This window comes from Castanea sativa, chromosome 5, assembly GCF_040712315.1.
Source record: "Castanea sativa cultivar Marrone di Chiusa Pesio chromosome 5, ASM4071231v1".
In the NCBI taxonomy this organism is placed as follows: Eukaryota; Viridiplantae; Streptophyta; class Magnoliopsida; order Fagales; family Fagaceae; genus Castanea; species Castanea sativa.
Window position 1 is genome coordinate 51,036,220 of NC_134017.1, and position 18,405 is coordinate 51,054,624.

The 18,405-nt window shown below is 36.0% G+C and overlaps 1 protein-coding gene across 1 annotated transcript; it reads left to right on the top strand.

Annotated features, from left to right (window-relative positions):
- Window positions 1–5,096: 5,096 nt before the first annotated feature.
- On the top strand, window positions 5,097–18,203 carry LOC142636366 (subtilisin-like protease SBT5.6). Its single transcript, XM_075810564.1, has 9 exons — window positions 5,097–5,470; window positions 5,579–5,771; window positions 5,860–6,021; window positions 6,205–6,316; window positions 15,244–15,805; window positions 16,188–16,285; window positions 16,392–16,749; window positions 16,870–17,086; window positions 17,435–18,203. Exons 1-9 carry the CDS (start codon window positions 5,405–5,407, stop codon window positions 17,968–17,970), a joined length of 2,304 nt encoding a protein of 767 aa, XP_075666679.1. The 5' UTR covers window positions 5,097–5,404; the 3' UTR covers window positions 17,971–18,203.
- The last annotated feature ends 202 nt before the right edge of the window (window positions 18,204–18,405 follow it).

Sequence of the window (18,405 nt, forward strand, 5' to 3'; positions counted from 1 at the left end):
TTACTGAATGTCAATGCTGACGAAAGCTTTAGTGGGAGGTGGCCAAATTTTTGAAAATTGGAAAAGGAGATTCTAGACAAGCAAGTAATTCTAAGAACCTTAAGAGGTGCGTGAGGCATTGGGTAACTTGTGATGTGGTGAGTGCTAAATCTTTGGCATGCAGTGAAGTTGCAATTGCCTTTGCGGCTCCATGGTCCACTTAATTTCATTTTCCTCTAATGAAAAAGAAAATTGTATGTGATATAGTGAGAGAGAGAGAGAGAGAGAGAGAGAGAGAGAATTTGGGGAAAACCACTCATGAAATTCATCTTGTCTAGCATTATTTGTAAAACAACAGTTTCATTCATCTTATGTAAAGTTGCAACACTGTTTATGAATCTTCGAGTAAGCAGACCATCAATAAATCTCTGCATTTCGTCTAAAAGATAAGGGACAAGTATGTTGTACATATGTATTGTGTTCCTACCAGTTACTCTCTATAAAATTGTAATTCAACTTTCTACATGGTATCCAAGCAAATCACTCTTGGTGATGAATTCCTTAATAAATCATTTTGAGTAAGAAGAATCTATTAAAAATATATATATACAAAAAGAGTATACAGTGTGCAGCATAATCATGCAAGAAGAAAAAGCTCGTCTTAACCAAGAAGAGATTAAGTTTGAGGAAAGACATTGATCTTTTTTTTTTTTTTGCGCATTAACCCAAGGACAAGAGGGCATGCTAAGGTAGACTCTAGACCAGCAAATCGCACAATCCCAACTAAGCCAATTTCACTATATTTTCAACTACCTTAATGCCCCACTTAGTTACAAACTCAAGTTTCTAAGCTCGGCAGGAGGATTTCTAATTGAGTAGCTTGTTATTGCTCTTGTTTAGAAAACAAGAATACTTATGTATATTCAATTTTATAAGAACTCTCTCCACTAACTAGTCAATAACTAATCTAATGCCTTGGGGAAAAGGCAATTTGGCATTGGTAACAGAGCGGTCCAAAAGTTGACATTGTGCTTGCGCGCAAACACGCCGAGAGAGATGTTTGGGGTTTGTTAAACTTGAAAGGTGACTGCATGGGCCGAGAGATATGGTTTGGGGTCACATTACATTATATGTGACATGCCAATATCAACTGGTAAGTATGGGATAATTGAAACATAGAATACGCAACTTCGATATACTCATAAGCATTGTTCATAGTGAATAACGAGAAAGTTTAGGGACACAGCATAAGGTCAAATATTTTACAATATCTATGTTTTTAGACGAGGAAGTCTTGGTATAATATTTTATTATTTTATATATTTTTATTTTAATTTATGATGGACTAACACTTTAAATGTTGTGAAAATATTATGACATTTTATTGTGGTCATAAAGCAACTATGCAAAACAAATAATTACATACGTAAGTTAAACTTTTCAAAATCGACAACCTCTGGGCCAATTCTCTTGTGCACACTGTGGATTTGGTGGTCCTTTTGAGCACAAGGACGTTATTAAAAATTAAGATTCTAATTCTTTAATAATCTATGAAAATAACTTTTGACTCTCTAATGTAGTCAAATAAATAAATAAATAATCTAATATGTGGCCTTAAAACTAGTATATTATTGCGATGATTCCTAACTAAATGTGCTGAATTTTACATTTCTTTTTCTATATAAATGAAAGAAAAAAAAAATCTTATACAATGTAATATTCTTTTTAAGTGCTCTTGCAATCAACGAATCTTTTGATAGTTGAAAATAAAATCTAAGATAATTTTTAGTAACTTTAATAATAAAACCATTGTACAACCTCTTTAAAATGAACTTTTAAAATTTTTTAAGTATATAATCATACTGTTACTATTACTAACTTAATTTATTTATTTTTTCTTTTACTTTTAGGTATTCAAAGTATCTGTTTGAATATCTTATATTTAGATTAAGTTTTTAAATTAAAATATTAATGACTATATATTGATTTTTATTTGTATTTTATATTTGTTTGAAATATATAAACACTATGGCTCGAAAAAATAAATTGAAATCCAACCGCCAAAAAACAAATTATAACTTAAATTTGTATTATATTGTAATGGGCATTTTGGCTGATTAGCTATCTTTAGCGAATTTTTTAGCCAAATAGTCCCCCTTTGAAACATTTTAGGGCAGTAACCATGTTCTAGAACCCGTGAAATTCAATTTCATACAAATCGAGTTCTAATTAAATTTGATAGAGGTGGCAATGACTAATGTAGCTATTTCTAAAAAAAATTGCCAGGTGGAACTTGATAATAGTAAAATCGAGTTCCATGGAAAAATATTCTAAGTGGAACTCAATTTCTAAGAAAGTGAGTTCCATGTTATTTTTGAAATAGCGACATTGGCCACTACTACCTTAGCTGAATTTACTTAGAACTCGATTTTAGTATAATTGAGTTCCAAAACAGAGCTACCGTCCTAAATATTTTTAAAAGAGGACTAACAAGATTTTTTTTTTTTTTTTTTTTTTTTTTTGCGAAAGAGGGCTAAAAAGTAATAAGAAAAATTTGTTAGTCAAATCTTTTGTTTAATAAATTAAGTAATATTTTCTATATTAAGAAAAAAACATTGAATTAATTTTTTCAATATTTTATTTTAATCTTGCTCTCCAAAACCGAAATTTTAACTTCACCACTGCAAGCACCCCTTCATACTTATTATTCGATGTCCCATGCAATGCATGGTGCATTTTAAAACATTTATAAGAAATTATATTATGTCTCTTGTATAATTCTTAATGTGCATAATTATATTAGATGAATCAACTTATCTTATATTATCCCCTCAAAAAAAAAAAAAACTTGACTTATATTACTTTGTCATTAGAAGGAGATGATAATCAAGAATATGAACCAATCACTTTAGTGAATTGAAAAATTTTCAATTATTTCTACTAATATAAGCATACAACTATTTTTTTTAATTGATTATAGTTAAATTAGCTTTTATCTTTTTCTATACTTTGTTTTAATTGTTGCCAAATTAATTCAATTAATTTGAGCAATAATGTTATATTCCAAATCAATTGGTATTATATAAATCTTATAAAAATAATCATAAAAATTTATATTCATAAATACTTATGCACCACCTATGAATACTTGATACTTGAAAATAAAATAAATTTACCAAATTATTATTTATTTTAATTATATAGTACAAATTTAGACTACTACAATGCTGGTTTTATATTTCATGTCATTAAAATGAATTAGGAGATGTACATTGTTAAGAATAACATAATTAAATATAAGAAAATATTGATTAACTAAATTCATAAATATTTAATTATTGAAGATAATTTAAGTTTACAATTACTTTTTATACTTTGATTGATAAGTCTCTAACAAGTACACAACTAGATATTCTTCATAATTTTGTTGCAAAAACTCTTCCAATCAAAGTGGATGGCCATTTGTGTTCGAATTAAGACAATTCTTAAATCAAAAACTTTTTCAAGGAGATCAAATCAGAATATTAATATGTTGTAATAGAATTTAATTACAGAGAATTGTACTTACAAATTCAACAATACAAAAATAAATTTGTAAAACTATTTTGATTGTTTGATTTCCAAACTTAAAATTGTGTTTATAGAGGCATTTGGAGATTTTTTAAATGGAAGTTTCAAAACTAAATTTGTTCATTTATTTTAGGAGATGAAAGATCATTCCCATGAAAATTTCAAAAGTGATTTTATTTATTTTAAGAGAGATGGATACTTTTCAAACCATAATTTCAAAAATAAAATTTTCAATTAACTTAAAGATAGTTGTCAAGAGTTTTTATAATTCAATGATATAATATTACCTAGTCTCACTTATGAGGACAACTACAATTCAAATCCCTCTATCCCATTTAAAATGTACCTACCCTGAAGCAAAGGAGGGCCACAAACAAGAGCATAGAATTTGTTTAGATGGAAAATTCTTAATTTAGATCGTTATAGGAATGTAAACAAACATTGTACAAATTTTGTGTGTCTACAATGTGTTGTTCCTGATAACATATATTAATAAATAAATTACAATTTATAATTTATAGAATAACAATTTAGATAATGATATTTCACTAAATTTGTATTAACCATAAAATTAGAGAATAAGTTGAGAGATATTATCTTCAAAAAAAAAGTTGAGAGATATTATTTCAATGGTACTTTAAAATTATCTCATAACATGATAAATAAATTGGACAAAACTTAAATACAGTATTTTATGTGGTGTTTCTTAAATTCTCTTTTTAAGATTCAGTTATGTGGCTACTTAATTAAAAAATACACTTCTATCCCATGTGCAAAAATCTATATGGCAGAATTTTAAAAGGAGAACCTAAGGAACAACACTTAAGTATTGTACTTAAGTCTTACCCAAATAAATTATAGTCAATTTCATGAGTTTTTAGGTAGAGGTACATAAGCAAACATTTTACTCAAACGTTTATGTATTAATGAAAATAACTTCAGCCAATTAAGGTAATGGTTAAAACTTAAAAGCAATGAATTAAGATTTTTTTTTGAGGAAGAAGCAAGGAATTATAATTGAACAATAGAAACGCATCAATAACGTTGACTAGCTTTTTAAGAAAAATGTTAAGTAGCTTAAGCCTGCCAACTTATATGAGAAAGTCCCTTTTTTTGAAGGAAAATATGAGAAAGTCATATACAAGTAATTCATATATATATTTAATACATCATTAATATAGTTAATATTGGTAAGAATTGCTATGTGGCTCCAATATATAAACGTCTTTCAACCACTAATAATGTAAATTAATTACCAACTTTCTAGAAGAATTATTGGTTTTTTTTTTTTTTTGAATTTTGGAGAATCAATTATTGGTATGTACTTTTTTTTTTTTTGTTTTTTTTTGAGAGAGTTGTTATTAGGCTCACCAATTATAGCAAGCTTCTTCTAGTATTATGTCCATCCGTTAATGCACGACTTTTATTGGTCAATCTAATTTTAAATGTTTATGACCCAGTAAATTTAAACCAAGCCCTCTAAAAATATATGGATGGGATCTGTAGAGGATGTTAGCAACCTGTGTGGTAGAGTTAAGAACTCCATACAGTCTTAATCTTCTAATTATGGAGAGAGAGACTGTTAATCCTAATCCATCTACAGCATACCAAAAAGGAGAACTCCATGATTCCATATGAGAGGGAAGCTTAATTATACATAGTCCACAATACTCATCAGACAGCAAATATCCAGGTCCCTACTCTACTAGAAACTCTAAAAGTGGGACTGATTAATTTTAAGAGAGAATGAGTTGTTCTTTAGAAAGATAAGATTCTCTGAACATATATAAATACTAGTTATACATGAGTTTACTTTAAGACATACTACCCCCATATTATTAGCATTTTAGCAACAATGAAGAGAATCCCCATAATCTTCATCCTCCTTCTGCTTCCACTCTTAGCCTCATGCGTAGAACAGGTTTTTTTTTTTTTTTTTCCTTAAACGAATCGCTTTGTTTTGTTTGTTTTAAAGCTTCATTATTCGGCGAAATGTTTTGTTTTCACACCATGTTTTTGGCCACCACAGGTTTACATAGTGTACTTTGGAGAGCATAGTGGAGAAAATACATTGAATGAGATAAAAGACACCCATCATTCATATTTGCGCTCTGTAAAAAAGAATGAGGAAGAAGCTAGAGCCTCCCTTATTTACAGCTACAAGCATAGCATCAATGGCTTCGCAGCATTGCTCACACCCGAGGAAGCCTCTAAATTATCTGGTAAACAAAAACACCACATGAGTTTGTTTCCAATCATTAATCTCTCTTTTTGATATACATTTAATATTGAAACAATGGTTTTGAACAGAATTGGAGGAAGTAGTATCGGTGTATCAGAGCAACCCAAGAAAGTATTCTTTACATACCACAAGGTCATGGGAGTTTTTAGGCTTAGAGACACGGAGCGGAGGACACTTACTTTCCAAAGCTAAACATGGCGAAAAAGTAATAGTGGGGGTCTTGGATAGTGGTACGTGCCAGTTTCAATTCAAGCTAGAATTCATATACTCTCGGTCACGTCACTGTTAGACAGTGAAAACACTACCATCATCTTTGTAGTTTAGTAACCCATATGTGTGTATGATATATATAAAACCTCAAGTGGATGAGGGCAATAAATGTGATAGAATGTGATGTGTGTGGTTTTGATCAGGTGTGTGGCCAGAATCAAAGAGCTTCAGTGATAAAGGGATGGGACCTGTCCCAAAATCATGGAAAGGAATATGCCAAACAGGAGTTGCTTTTAACTCATCCCATTGTAATAGGTGAGTGAGTAGTGTTTCTTTAAATTCTTTAGGTTAGGAACATTCTGGTTAATTTGATTTCTTCTTGATATGACCATTGATGCTTGCTTGTTTGTTTGTTTGTTTTTTTTTTTCTAAAGCTTATTTTGGTTATCTACCTCTACCTGTTTATTACTCTTTTTTTTTTTTAATGTGTAATTTCTTAATATCTCTCTTTTTCCAACTTTAACTTAATTTTTAAGTAAATAAACTAATAAAAATGAACAATTTACCAAATTAATCAGTATCATCTTTCATGCTTAGATAGCCTGTGCTGTCAGTGTAGAGGAATTTGCTTTTTTTGGGTGTTCAACGATGTTTATATATATGCATGTGCATGTTTAGCATTAAAGCCATTTATTGGGAAGCAATAGGCTTTGAATTTTCTTTTATGGACAAACAAGCCTCTTAAATGACTGACTATGAGGAGTGATATATATATATATATATACACACACACACTAATGTGAAGTTTGAACTGCCACGCAGCATGCATCTCTTAGAAGTGCTTTTGGAAATCCTATCCAATACAGCATTGCATAGGAGCTTTTGCAATCTAAAACCGTTCAACATTTGTTAGAGAGATTTTTTTTGTTTTTAATATTTTTTTGCTTGAGTGATTTTGCATTCAACCCAGTTTGGCTTTTCTGAATCTATAATTAATGGTACAAGCTAGGCTAGCTAGCTAGGCAAATGTTGCCTTGTGATAAAACAATTTTTGCATTGTCCCACACTTGGGAATCTTTGAATGGTGTTCCTCTCTCGTGAATGGCCCATGCATGTGTAGTTTTCTGAATCAAAGTTGTTTTGAATTTCAATTTTCAACATGATCAGTTGCTTTTTCTAAAATTCATGTTATTTTCAGATGGCTAAACATGAAACATTCACCCCTAGCACCTAGTAACATTTTGACTGAAATTAGAATAAGTTCTTTTTAGTAAGGTATGAGAGAGAAGAAAATTAATTGAAGAAAAAAGAAAAAGAAAGATAAAGGTTCATAATCAAATTAATTTTTATACGACACCTTTCTTTCCTTTTTTCTTCTTTTGCTAAAAACTACTATAATCTATTGTACTAAAGATCGAATACTATGCATAGGATATCTAATTATAAGTTTATAACAGACACCTTGTTTCATTGTAATTAGATTTACACTAAAGGACATTGGACTTATTAGCCTGTGCATCTTGGACATTTTCCAAGACATCACAAAAGACAATTCTGATTGGCACCATCCAATGGGCCTGCATTTTGTCCTACTGGTGTCGTTTATAGATTGTTATGTTGGATTTCTTTGTGGTTAAATTGTATAAAAAGTATTGATTGCTTTGTGTTAAAGATCCCAATACCCTTTCCCTTTGAATCAAACAAATATGTGATTGAATTGGTTTTGGCTTCATCTCATTCCCATATTGTGAGCTTTTATCAGTACTCCATGGTCCAATGGGTTTAAAGTAGGTTTATTTGGCTTCTTCTCATTATTCAATGCCTAAGGTCATATAGGGTTTGGAACTGAGCCACAATTGGTGGACCACTTCCAATTATAGAGGAACTAAACTACTTTAATGCCCTCAATCAATGAATAGACATTTCTTGATCAGTTCATGGAATGAGCTAGTGATTGATTGTGATTGAACTGACCTGCCCTTTTGAACCTGATCTTAGCAGGGTCAAATATGCTTATACCAGTGAGATGTCATGTCTCAGGGGCCAATGGGACAATCATTAGAAAAAACAATTGTCATTGTTGTATGAAAGTATGTTACCAGTTCTTTGGTTTATTAATTATATTCATATAGTGAGCTTGTAGGGATTCTAATAAATTTAGGATTCCACTATTTGGAATAGAAAGAAGGATCTCTGAAAAAAAAAACAAAGAAAAAAGAAAAGAAAAGAGGAACGAATTGCTATTGTGTGTATAATTTCAGAACTTCACTAGGAAAAAAAGTGTCAATGAATGATAAGAAGCACAATCAAAGGAAATTAGAATTTAGAACTCCCCCATCTTCACAAGAAAAAGTAAAACAAACTTTATTGGTTGAATCATATTTTTCTTAGCTATATACTAGGTTGCACTATGCATCCTTTACCTAGCTAACCCCATAGAGTAGGGTATCGCTTTGAAGCACATTGAGAGTAAGAGAGAAGCTTTAGAAAAAGTTATCAAATCTTGGTTTTCTTTCCTTTTTTTTTTTTTTTGTTGATAAACTTCAATTCATTAAATAAAACGCTAAGAACAAGTAGGGGCCTCTTCCATTCAGACTTTGGCAAGGCAAAGAGGAAGGTTGGCCGAATTGAAAAAGCAAGACAAATTGGAAGAGAGGGCAAACTTAGCTGCAGTATGAGCAGCAGAATTACAGCTTCTACAGACCCACTGAAAACTACAAGTGACAAAACTAAAAGCTAAATCACGAATATCAGCAACAAAGTGGGAAATAGCCAGAGCAGAACATGGCTCCTTGGCAGCAACTTCTTCAAAGCAGACCTGGGAATCCCCTTCAAAGAGCACATGACTCCAGTTTTCACAAATAGCTAGCTGGACTGCCCAGTGCAGCGCCATAGTTTCAGCTTGGAGAGGTGAGAACTTGGGGGCTAATTTGGTCCAAACTTTTAGAACAGCACCTTGAGAGTCCCTAGCAATGACCGCGAAGGCAGAGTGCGAACCTGAAATAGCTGCATCAGTATTCACCTTGATGAACCTCAGTGGGGGGGGGGGGGGGGTGACCACCTTTGAGCAGGTGGGACTGGTTTGGGTAGATCAGGCCGTGTGGTGATGATGGAAAACTCACGGGACCCGGAGAGAATGCTTTGAATAGACCGGTGAAGATCTACCTTTCCCCCTTGATGTAAAACATCATTTTGGGTACGCCATATCTCTTCAATGGTGAGAGCCATGTTGAGGGAAACTAACCACTGGTCCTGGGCTTGGCATAAAGAAGGTGGGGGGCCAAGGATCAATTTGACCATATCGAGATTGGAATGCAAAGGTACCTGGTTAGACTTGAATCCCCAGCAAGAGGCAAACCAAATGGCTTTGGCAGCCGAGCATTTGAAAAACAGACGTATAGGTGATTCGAGTACTTGGTTGCAGAGCAAGCAGTTTGGGTTGTCCACCTCCATTCTGATCATGAGGTTGTCTCTTGTGGGGAGAGCGTTAGCACCAACTCTCCAAAGGAGCAACTTAATTCTTTCAGGGGCTTTGAGCTTCCATAACATCTTCCAGTCAAACTCCACAATAGGTGAAGTAGTGTCATGGTTGACGATTTGTTTGTAAGCTGATTTTACGGAGAAACAACCTTTTGGGTCAGGCAACCAAACCAACTTGTCAAGCCTTGGCTTGATGGGAATAGGGATGGAGAGGATAGCCTGGGCGTCTGGTGGGGTGAACAGTTCATGAATTAAAGGGACATTCCAACAAAGTAACTCAGGATTAATGAGCTGAGATAATGCCAGAGGTGTTAAAGCTAATGAAGCATTTCTGGGGGATGGGATAAATCCCTGAACCCACGGCACCCACGGGTCAAGCCAAACATCTATTGATTTGCCATCCCCAATCATGTAACAAGCACCTTTAGTGATGATGCCCTTAGTACTTTCATTGGCTTTCCAAATTGGGGACGCTTTTTTCAATGCGTCCGTTCTGAACCAATCCTCCTTGACCTTGTATTTTGATCTCAAGATCTTTATGCACAAGCTATCTCTTTTAGTTGCAACCATCCAAGCCAGCTTTGCTAGTAAAGCATTGTTGATGTTTTTGGCCTTTTTGAAACCGAGGCCACCTTCTTTCACTGGGCTACAGAGATGATCCCAAGCTTTCCAAGCGATAAACTTACTATCTTGCTGCTTTGGTTCCACCAGAACCTTCTTGTAAGAGAGTCAAGTTTATCGCATACTTTGATAGGGATATTGAAGGGAGACATGGTGTAATTCGGCATGGTTTGAGCTACTGAATTGACCAGTGTCCTTCTGCTCGCCCAAGAAAGGTTTTTACTTCTCCACCTTGTCAGCTTGGCTTCGAGTTTGTCTTGAAGGAAGGCAAAGTCTTTGGAGCGAGCTTTAGGGAGAAACATAGGTGCGCCAAGGTACACTGCATCCCTTTTCAGATTTCTTACTTGGAGAATGCTTTTGACGGCCTTACGGATGTGGCTTTTGGTGTGCTTGGAGAAGAACACTCTGGACTTGTTCTTGTTAATTGCTTGCCCCGACCAGCTGCAATATTTATTCAATACCTGAACCAGATTGGCTGCATCTCTCCTAGTCGCCTTAGTAAATAGAACAACGTCATCCGCGTACATGACATGGGTGATGGTTGGGCCAGATATGCTTGTTTTAATACCACAGATATTATTCAACCTAAGCTCATGGTCAAGCATCCTAGATAAAACCTCTTGCCCCAGGATAAAGAGATAAGGTGACAATGGGTCACCTTGCCTAAGTCCTCTGCTAAGCTTGAAACTCTTTGTTTTACCCACATTTACTAGAACCTCGAATGAGACTGATGATATGCAGGAGATAACCCAATTTGTGAAGGTATCATTGAAACCAAAATGGAGAAGGACGGTTTGGATGAACTTCCAATTGACTCTGTCATATGCTTTTTGAAGGTCAAGCTTGATCGCCATGAGACCTGGGCTTGTTTTCGGGGATTTAAAGCTATGAACAATTTCTTGCACAATAATCTGGTTCTTGGCTATCCATCTGTTGGGAATAAAGGCAGATTGGGTGGGAGCGATGAGCTTGTCAAGGAGAGTCCTGAGTTTGGAGACAAGAATCTTGGAGATAATCTTGTACACAACATTGCACAAGCTAATGGGCCTGAAATGGTTCACATATGTAGGATTAGTAATCTTAGGAATGAGAACGATTAATGAATTGTTTACCTCTTTAGGCATAGAGCCTCGTAGGAAGAAAGATGTCACTGCCTTAATTACATCATTGCCTATAGTAGGCCATAGTTTCTTATAAAACAACACTGGAAAACCATCAGGGCCAGGGGATTTCAAATCTTGCATCTAGAATAAAGTGGATTTAATTTCATCTGGGGATGGGATTTGCTTTAGAGTGTCATTTTCATCCTCTGTGATGCACGGTAGGATCAGGTGTTCCAGATGAGTAGGGAAATTTATGTCTTCATCTTTGAAAAGATTGACAAAATAATTCCCAATGAGCTCCCGAATTTGGTTCGGATCATGTATCCAGGATTCGTCATCTGCTTTGATGGCATCGATGCTATTGCTTCTTCTTCGGATAATTGTGGATAGGTGGACAAATTTGGAGTTTTTGTCACCGAGCTTGAGCCAAAGCTCCCTAAATTTTTGATGCCAAAGGATCTCACTTCTAAGAAACCATTTTGTAAGTTCAGATTGAAGAGCTTGTTCTGCTAGCTCGTTGGTATGGGAAGGCGATGACTCTTGTCACTCTTTAATTTTTTGGATAAGCTGATTAATTCTATCTTGGCATCGACTGAATACTTCTTTGTTCCATTTCCGGAGAGCATCTTTGGTTGAGGCTTGCCTTTTGTAAAGCTTTACAAAATCAGAACCCGATGCTTCTATATTCCACGCCTTGTCTATCACACAGTGATAACTCTCATCTCTAAGCCAGGTTGCTTCAAACCGAAAAGGTCTGTGGGCAAAGCTATCTGCTGGGTTTGTGTCAAGGAGAATGGGGTTATGGTCGGACTTAATGGCTTCGAGATGGACCAAGTTAGCTTTTGGGTAAGCCAGTCTCCAAGAGATACTTGCAATTCCTCTATCGAGTCTACGCTTGATTGCGACGCTTCCCCATTTTTGTTTTGCCCAAGTGAATTTGTTTCCTGAGTATCCTAGGTCCACAGCATTGAACTCGAATTACAGCTCTTTGAGATAATTTGTGGCTGAGGTACCACCCTTTTCCCCCCCTAATTGCTCTTCATCGTTAATGATAAAATTGAAGTCTCCGATGCAAGCCCATAGGCCGTGGTGGGCTTCTAAGAGAGCGAATAAATTTCCCCATGCTTTCTTTTTCTTGAAGTGATAAGGAGGGCTATAGAAGCAGACCAGCAACCAATCCGTAACTAAATCAGATATATTGACTGCTATAAGGTTCCGGTCAAACTCAACTTCTTTTATCGACACACCATTCTTCCACAGAATACATAAACCTCCTGCTCTGCCCTTAGACTCAACCACCAATTTATTATCAAACTTTAAATAACTTTTAACATATTCCATACGATTAATATCAGCTTTAGTTTCTGAAAGAAAAATAAAATCTGGCCTAACGCCTTTTATTTGAGCCCCTAAGGCTTGAACTGTCAAGGCGTTGCATATGCCTTAGCAGTTCCAACCGAGGATCCTCATAGGGAATTTGGGGGCATGATAAGGCCCGCCTCCTCGGCCATAGAGTTAGAATTGAGAGTGCAATCAAAGGTAGAGACATTAGGTGAAGTGAAGAGAGACTCTCCATGGATGGACTTATCCTTTTTGTTGAGAATGAAGGACTCAAGCTTCGATCTTGGGGTGAATGTGACAGTGTTGGAGTCGAAATATATAGGTTTAGGTCCTTCCACTGCATTCCTTAATCTTTTGGAAAAGTTCTTAAGATCAGTCCTGGATATCTTTCTTTTTTGGCTAAAAGGAGAAGGTGGTGGCCGCTGTTGGTTTGATGGTGAGATGGTGTATGGATTGTTAGGGTTGCTAGAGGGATTTGTGGACGCTGGTTGTGTAATGAAGTTTTGAATGGGCCGTGGGAGTTCACGAGTTGGGCTGTTTGTTGTCACAATGGGAGGCTGACGCAAGTGAAGTTGTTTGTGGATGGGCTTGGTGTGGTCGTGAAGGGCTTTGAAATGGGTTGAGAGGCACAGATGGGGGGATGACGTTAATGGGACAGTGTGTTGGGCTTGGGCTTGGGCTTGTAAGAGTTGAGGGATTGAGCTCGATTGTCACAGGGGTTAAGAGGATAAGCTTGCACGTGATGAAGTTATCAACAAAAGTGCTAGGCGCGTGAGAGGACGTTGTGTACGTCTCAGGTGCTGCATGTACAGAATCTGAGGGTGCCTCACTGTCCACATCCTTAGTGCTGTCCTTTTCTGTTGTCTTAGGACTGTTGCAAACGGGCTGGGGACCTGTGGTAGTCCACGTGGAGGGGGGGGGGTCGTATAAGTGTACGTTAAGGGGGTTAGGATATGCCGAATTGGTGGTGCCAACATCGGAATTCACCTTTACGGCGGAGGGAGGCTGTGCGTTAGAGGAGGTTGTGGTGTCAGGCGTGGCGATACTCTCCTCGTGGGCTCCCGGGGGGATATCTTCATTATCAGCTCTCAACCAAGGACCTGCTGCTTTGAAAAGCTTACCAGAGGAATTGTATAATCAAAAAGGCTCAACGAGGCAATGTTTTTGGTCATGACTGATGACGCCGCATTGATAATAGAGGTCTGCAATCTTTTCATACTTTAGACTTATCGATAAGTCACTTCTACCTTGGCGGGGGAGGAGAACACCAAGAAGAAGCGGGTTGGATATGTCAACCTCAACTTGGACTCGAATAAATTTTTTCCACGCTCTGTCGTAGTCTCCTATTAGGTTGACATCGACTACAGAGCCGATTTTAGAGCCTATTCTCCTTAGGTTGTCCTCTGTTCTCCAAAGATTTGGAAGTCCATGAATCTGGATCCAGATAGTCGACGACGAAAAGTCTACTTCTTGCCATGTTAAATTTGGGCTCCACTTCTTCAGGACAAGATGGCCTCCTTTAATGGACCATGGACGCTTGTAATAAACTTTATGGAGGTCAACCTCATGGTTGAAGGAAAACATGAAAATGTTTTGTCTGAGCTTTTTGACCTCCATAGGGAATGTAGGCTTCTAAGCTTTTTGAGTTACTTCTTTGACCATGTTGTAACTGATATTTTTGGTGGTGTATAATTTGGCTAGAAGGGTGAGTTGTGGTAGTGGGTTCATGTTTTGGTTTGGAGGGGGCTCAAGTCTGATATCCAGGCATGAAAATTTTTTTGTACAGGATACTAGGTCGAACACCTCCATGGTGGAGGTTTGTAGAGCCTTGGGTCAGATTGTGAGAAAAGACTAGAATAAATGAAGCCGAGAGAAATAAAGAGGGAAAAAGGTTGTGGGTGAGGCAAGGCTGACGGTTGAGGGCGAGAACCAAGGAAGGGTGGAGATGGTGGGGAAAAGGGTGAGACTAGGTTAGGAAACAGGGGAAAGGGAAGAGGTACCACGAGAGTAGGGAGAGAAAAAGATTTCTTCAATTTGCCAAAATTATACATAGTATAAAGTATCTCTCGTATAATTTTGAGTGAAGTTTGCCTTTCATTTCACTAGTTAACTTCCTTCTATACTTACTTTAAACTTGAAATTTTTTTTTTTTATTATTATTATTATTATTATTATTTTTTTTTGTGTGATTGAAATAGATTGATTTCTTGTTTCATATTAAATACAATAAGTTTATATACAATAAAAAACACGTTACACACGATGCATTTGTGGAACATTTTATTGCTTCAAGGAAACTAAAATTTCCAAATTTGATAAGATGCGTTACTTTGAGGGAGTCCAGACCTTTGAGTTAGTCTATTTTATAATTTGTAACTTAGTAAACTAAAACTATCGCTATTTTGTATTCGGATTTAGCTTATCTCCAATATTTTTTAAAAATGAATCTTATTTTGTTTTAATAAAAAACTGTCACATCATTCATTAACTAAATAAAAGATGGGGATTAAAACCCATTACCATTTGCCATTGTATATTTAAAACAAAATGACATGTCCAGTTAAAAAAATATTGAAGGTAAGCCAAACATTTTGTATTCATTTTCAACATCTGAATATATTTGAGATTAATACTAATTTCATATAATCTATCTATAAAACTAATCATAATTCATTTGACAATTTGACAAATCGTCAGGAAGCTCATTGGAGCTCGATACTACATTAAGAGTTACGAGAAATACTATGGCTCTTTAAACACGAGTGAGGATTATCGATCACCCCGTGATAAAGATGGGCATGGAACACACACTACCTCAACAGTTGGAGGTCGAAGGGTTCCTAGCATCTCAGCTATTGGTGGATTTGCTCAAGGCACTGCCTCAGGAGGGGCACCACTTGTCCACCTTGCCATATACAAAGTTTGCTGGCCAATACCGGGCCGTTCAAAAGCAGATGGGAACACATGCTTTGAGGAAGACATGTTGGCAGCCATTGATGATGCCATTGCTGATGGTGTTGATGTGTTAAGCGTTTCCATTGGAACTCAACAACCTTTTCCTTATGCTGAGGATGGTATTGCAATTGGGGCACTCCACGCTGCCAAGAAAAACATTGTGGTGTCATGTAGTGCAGGTAACTCTGGCCCTGCACCTTCAACTTTATCCAACCCGGCTCCATGGATTATCACTGTTGGTGCTAGTAGTATCGACCGTAAGTTTGTCTCTCCTGTTTTGCTTGGAAATGGTATGAAATTTGAGGTAAGGAGTGCTTGGACAAATTATGAACAATTTAAGCAAAAATATATTATTGACATACTATTTTAGTACATAAATTTCAGGAATGAAATATAATTTGACCAAAATTATAGACACCAATTTTATGTTTTCATTAGTAATTTATTGCTGTATATCATTTATGGAACGCTTTTCTATAGAAAAAGAGTAATAAAAATAAAGGGTATGTAGTATATATTATGTACTAAAATGCTCAGTAATCAATTAATCAAACATGTACTAAATACAAATTCGTTTATTTTTTATTTTTATTTATTTTTATTTATTTTTCAGTCTCATAAATCATTTTTTTATATACCTTGGGTTGGTTTCACAATTCACACTTTTTGTTTTTAACTATTACTAGGGCCAGACTGTGACTCCATACAAGCTGGAGAAAAAGTTGTACCCATTAGCATACGCGGGAGATATAGTTAACCCAAACGTGACCAAAGTCGATTTGGCGTAATTTTTCTCTCTAGCTTTGGCTCTTATGTTATTTGATTACAAAGATAGATTTTTCATTTTGAGTTAATGACTTGTTCGAAATTGGACTAATTAATTGTTGCAGACAATGCCTTCCTGGCTCTCTTTCACCCGAGAAAGCCAAGGGAAAGATAGTGTTGTGCATGAGAGGTAGTGGGACAAGAGTTGGAAAAGGCATAGAAGTGAAAAGGGCTGGTGGTGCTGGTTTTATACTTGGAAACAGTGTTGCAAATGGAGCAGAGATAGCATGTGATGCTCATTTGCTTCCTGCCTCAGCTGTGACTTATGACGATGCAATTAAAATTTATCAATACATCAACTCCACCAAGAATCCAATGGCAACTATCATACCTGGGAAAACCACAGTAAATATCAAGCCAGCACCTATCATGACAGCATTCACTAGTAGAGGTCCTAATGTTATTGACCCTAGTATTCTCAAGGTAAATAAATTTGTACCCTTTATTTTCTTTGATCTCAAAGCTCCTCTTGGTTTTTTCACTAGCATACAGATTTAACATAAATATATCCACAGTATCTTTAATTATAGCTGTGGTTTGCAGCCTGACATCACAGCTCCAGGACTGAATATTCTGGCAGCATGGAGCGAGGCTGATCCTCCTACAAGGTTGCAATTTCAAGATAACCGAATTGTTAAGTACAATATAATCTCTGGAACGTCAATGTCTTGCCCTCATGTGTCTGCTGCAGCTGCACTTCTCAAAGCAATTCACCCTACTTGGAGTGGTGCAGCAATAAGATCTGCCCTCATGACCACAGGTATAAATGTGTGAATATGTGACTACATTTCCTGAATTGGGTAAATGGAAGTGATAGTCCTTTTTATTCGGGTGAAAATTCTCTATTTAAAATATATTCATTTCACAATTTAGATTAAATATTACAATCTAAAGATAATAGATTGGTGTAACATTTAAAATTTTAAATAACGTGACACTCTGTACATTATTCAAGAAATAAAATGAAATCTTAACCGTGAAATGGACTCAATTTCACCCAGTTATAGTTTGTCGTCCCTATATTATGCGTCTTAAGCTCTACTTGTTAGTACTTTAGTTTGATTGCTATGGCCTACATTTTCTAATGTTTCACATTTCTGACTCGCAGCTACAGTAGGAAACAACTTGGGTTCGCTATTGACTGATGAATCTGGCAATGAAGCTACACCATTTGCATATGGGTCTGGTCACTTGCGCCCCACAGAAGCAGCAGACCCTGGTCTAGTGTATGATGCTTCATATGCAGACTACCTTCTCTACTTTTGCAGCACTAATAGTTCACTCCGGAAAGTTGACCCAACATTCAAGTGTCCAAAAGCACTACCAACAGCAATCGACCTCAACTATCCATCCCTAGCAATCCACAAATTCAATGGCACCATAACCGTCAAAAGGACAGTCACAAACGTTGGTCCTAGCAAGAGTGTGTACTTATTTAGTTCCAGACCATTTAATGGATTGTACATCATGGCCTCTCCAGGTCAGTTGTCCTTTAATCATGTTGGCGAGAAGAAGAGCTTCACAATCACTGTGCAAACTGACGCGCTCGGGCTGCCTCACAATGGTCAGTATGCTTTTGGGCATTATACTTGGACTGATGGAGTCCATTTTGTAAGAAGCCCAGTGTCAGTGTCTTTTGCTTAATTATAATTTCTTGGTGACTAAGATTCATCCAATGTGTTTTGAGATATTATTTATAAGCAAAGCATTTGTATAGGGCTTGTGGCAGTAAGAAATGTCACAGGGTCTTGTTTTACATTTTCCAAGATTATAAACAATAACTACTGTTTGCTTCTCTTTTTTAAGACAAGCAATTACTATTTGCTTGCCGAAGGCTTATTTTGAGCAAATAGAAATTTGTGATACGTTTACATGAACAACAAGACTTAGGATGTCCCTTATTTGTACAAGGATTCTCAATCATATTCTAATCCTGCTCTGGAAATTCTCGAGCTTAGTTTGAATTCTTTCAAGCACAAGATATTTTGAGCTAAATTTTCAGATAATAGCACAAATTAACATCATAATCTTATTGTTGAAAGGGATAAATGGAGCATAACAGGAAATTCTTTTCTGGCA

Coding starts and splice junctions, on each gene's coding strand:
- LOC142636366 (XM_075810564.1), top strand. CDS start 5,405: ATGAAGAGAATCCCCATAATCTTCATCCTCCTTCTGCTTCCACTCTTA. Junction 5,772..5,859: donor GGAAGCCTCTAAATTATCTG/GTAAACAAAAAC, acceptor GGTTTTGAACAG/AATTGGAGGAAGTAGTATCG. Junction 6,022..6,204: donor AGTGGGGGTCTTGGATAGTG/GTACGTGCCAGT, acceptor GGTTTTGATCAG/GTGTGTGGCCAGAATCAAAG.